General features: G+C 45.5%; 1 protein-coding gene across 6 annotated transcripts in view; it reads left to right on the top strand.

Annotated features, from left to right (window-relative positions):
* Nucleotides 1-2,915, top strand: part of sesn2 (sestrin 2) — an 11,439-nt gene that overhangs the window by 8,318 nt on the left and 206 nt on the right. For 5 of the 6 annotated variants that reach the window (XM_070436266.1, XM_070436268.1, XM_070436269.1 and 2 more), the window contains 3 exons: nucleotides 2,315-2,421; nucleotides 2,501-2,645; nucleotides 2,777-2,915. The exon at nucleotides 2,777-2,915 is cut by the window's right edge and continues 206 nt beyond it. In XM_070436266.1, coding sequence (XP_070292367.1) covers nucleotides 2,315-2,421; nucleotides 2,501-2,645; nucleotides 2,777-2,863 — 339 coding nt within the window. In that variant the 3' untranslated portion in view covers nucleotides 2,864-2,915. Of the gene's footprint in view, nucleotides 1-2,277; nucleotides 2,422-2,500; nucleotides 2,646-2,776 lie in introns of all 6 variants that reach the window. The other variant, XR_011474461.1, reaches the window with a different exon arrangement.

Here is a 2,915-nt window from a genome sequence, read left to right as displayed (position 1 = left end):
CCATCAGTATCAACCTGACAGAAAGAGAGGACATCACTCCATCAGTATCAACCTGACAGAAGAGAGACATCACTCCATCAGTATCAACCTGACAGAAGAAGAGGAATCACTCCATCAGTATCAACCTGACAGAAGAAGAGACATCACTCCATCAGTATCAACCTGACAGAAGAGAGAACATCACTCCATCAGTATCAACCTGACAGAAGAGAGAACATCACTCCATCAGTATCAACCTGACAAAGAGAGAACATCACTCCATCAGTATCAACCTGACAGAAGAGAGAAAACGTCACTCCATCAGTATCAACCTGACAGAAGAGAGAACGTCACCCATCAGTATCAACCTGACAGAAGAGAGGACATCACTCCATCAGTATCACCTGACAGAAGAGAGAACATCACTCCATCAGTATCAACCTGACAGAAGACAAGACGATCACTCCATCAGTATCAACCTGACAGAAGAAGGACATCACTCCATCAGTATCAACCTGACAGAAGAGAAACATCACTCCATCAGTATCAACCTGACAGAAGAGAGAAACGTCACTCCATCAGTATCAACCTGACAGAAGAGAGAACGTCACGCCATCAGTATCAACCTGACAGAAGAGAGGACATCACTCCATCAGTATCAACCTGACAGAAGAGAGAACATCACTCCATCAGTATCAACCTGACAGAAAAAGACATCACTCCATCAGTATCAACCTGACAGAAGAGGACATCACTCCATCAGTATCAACCTGACAGAAGAGAGACATCACTCCATCAGTATCAACCTGACAGAAAAGAGAACATCACTCCATCAGTATCAACCTGACAGAAGAAAGAGACATCACTCCATCAGTATCAACCTGACAGAAAGAGGACATCACTCCATCAGTATCAACCTGACAGAAGAGAGAACATCACTCCATCAGTATCAACCTGACAGAAGAGAGAAACGTCACTCCATCAGTATCAACCTGACAGAAGAGAGAACGTCACTCCATCAGTATCAACCTGACAGAAGAGAGAAACGTCACTCCATCAGTATCAACCTGACAGAAGAGAGAACGTCACTCCATCAGTATCACCTGACAGAAGAGAGAACGTCACTCCATCAGTATCAACCTGACAGAAGAGAAACGTCACTCCATCAGTATCAACCTGACAGAAGAGAGAACGTCACTCCATCAGTATCAACCTGACAGAAGAGAGAACGTCACTCCATCAGTGATCAACCTGACAGAAGAGAGACGTCACTCCATCAGTATCAACCTGACAGAAGAGAAGAACGTCACTCCATCAGTATCAACCTGACAGAAGAGAGAACGTCACTCCATCAGTATCAACCTGACGAAAAGAGGACATCACTCCATCAGTATCAACCTGACAGAGAGAGAAACGTCACTCCATCCGTATCAACCTGACAGAAGAGAGAACATCGCTCCATCAGTATCAACCTGACAGAAGAGAGACATCACTCCATCAGTATCAACCTGACAGAAGAGAGAACATCACTCCTTCAGTATCAACCTGGCAGAAAGAGAGAACATCACTCCATCCGTATCAACCTGACAGAAGAGAGAACATCGCTCCATCAGTATCAACCTGACAGAAGAGAGAACATCACTCCATCAGTATCAACCTGACAGGAGAACATCACTCCATCAGTATCAACCTGACAGAAGCAAGACGTCACTCCATCAGTATCAACCTGACAGAAGAGAAACATCACTCCATCAGTATCAACCTGACAGAAGAGAACATCGCTCCATCAGTATCAACCTGACAGAAGAGAGAACATCGCTCCATCAGTATCAACCTGACAGGAGAACATCACTCCATCAGTATCAACCTGACAGAGGACAAGACGTCACTCCATCATGTATCAACCTGACAGAAAGAGAACATCACCTCCATCAGTATCAACCTGACAGAAGAGAGAACGTCACCCATCAGTATCAACCTGACAGAAGAGAGAAACATCGCTCCATCAGTATCAACCTGACAGAAAGAGAGAACATCGCTCCATCAGTATCAACCTGACAGAAAGAGAGAACATCGCTCCATCAGTATCAACCTGACAGAAGAGAGAACATCCTCCATCAGTATCAACCTGACAGGAGAACATCACTCCATCAGTATCAACCTGACAGAAAAAGACTCACTCACCAGTATCAACCTGACAGAAGAGAGGAACATCACGCCATCAGTATCAACCTGACAGAAGAGAGAACGTCACCATCAGTATCAACCTGACAGAAGAGAGAAACTCTCTTCTGTCAGGTTGATACTGATGGAGTGATGTTCTCTCTTCTGTCAGGTTGTGTGTGGTCTAACCTACAACAGGATGGCGATGCACAAGGATGTGGACACACACACACTCCGCAAGGCTCTCTGGAACTACATACACTGCCTCTACGGAATACGGTCTGTCTCTCTCACACACACACCTGTATGTTCATAACTGGGTTTGTTTATTATACTGATGTTTTGTGTGTGTGTGTAGGTACGATGACTACGACTACGGAGAGGTGAATGTGTTGTTGGAGCGAGGCCTCAAGATGTTTGTGAAAACGGTAGCGTGTCATCCAGAACAGACTACAGATAGGATCTACTCTGCCTACTGGAGACTCTTCAGACACTCTGAGAAGGTACGCACCACACACACACACTCAAAACCATAGCTAAAAACTCTGTCCGTCTCTATCTACCTTTCTTGTGTGTCACCTGTGTCAGGTGTGTTACTGACTGACCCTGTGTCTTCCTGTTTCTCTTTCTCCAGGTCCATGTCAACCTGCTGCTGATGGAGGCTCGACTACAGGCTGCTCTACTATACACACTACGGGCTGTCACACGCTACATGACATGACTACAGGCTGCTCTACTATACACACTACGGGCTGTCACACGCTACATGACAT

Source organism: Salvelinus sp. IW2-2015, linkage group LG31 (assembly GCF_002910315.2).
Source record: "Salvelinus sp. IW2-2015 linkage group LG31, ASM291031v2, whole genome shotgun sequence".
NCBI lineage: Eukaryota > Metazoa > Chordata > Actinopteri > Salmoniformes > Salmonidae > Salvelinus > Salvelinus sp. IW2-2015.
The sequence above is the reverse complement of the archived record's forward strand: the minus strand, read 5'-3'. Positions and strand labels throughout refer to the sequence as shown.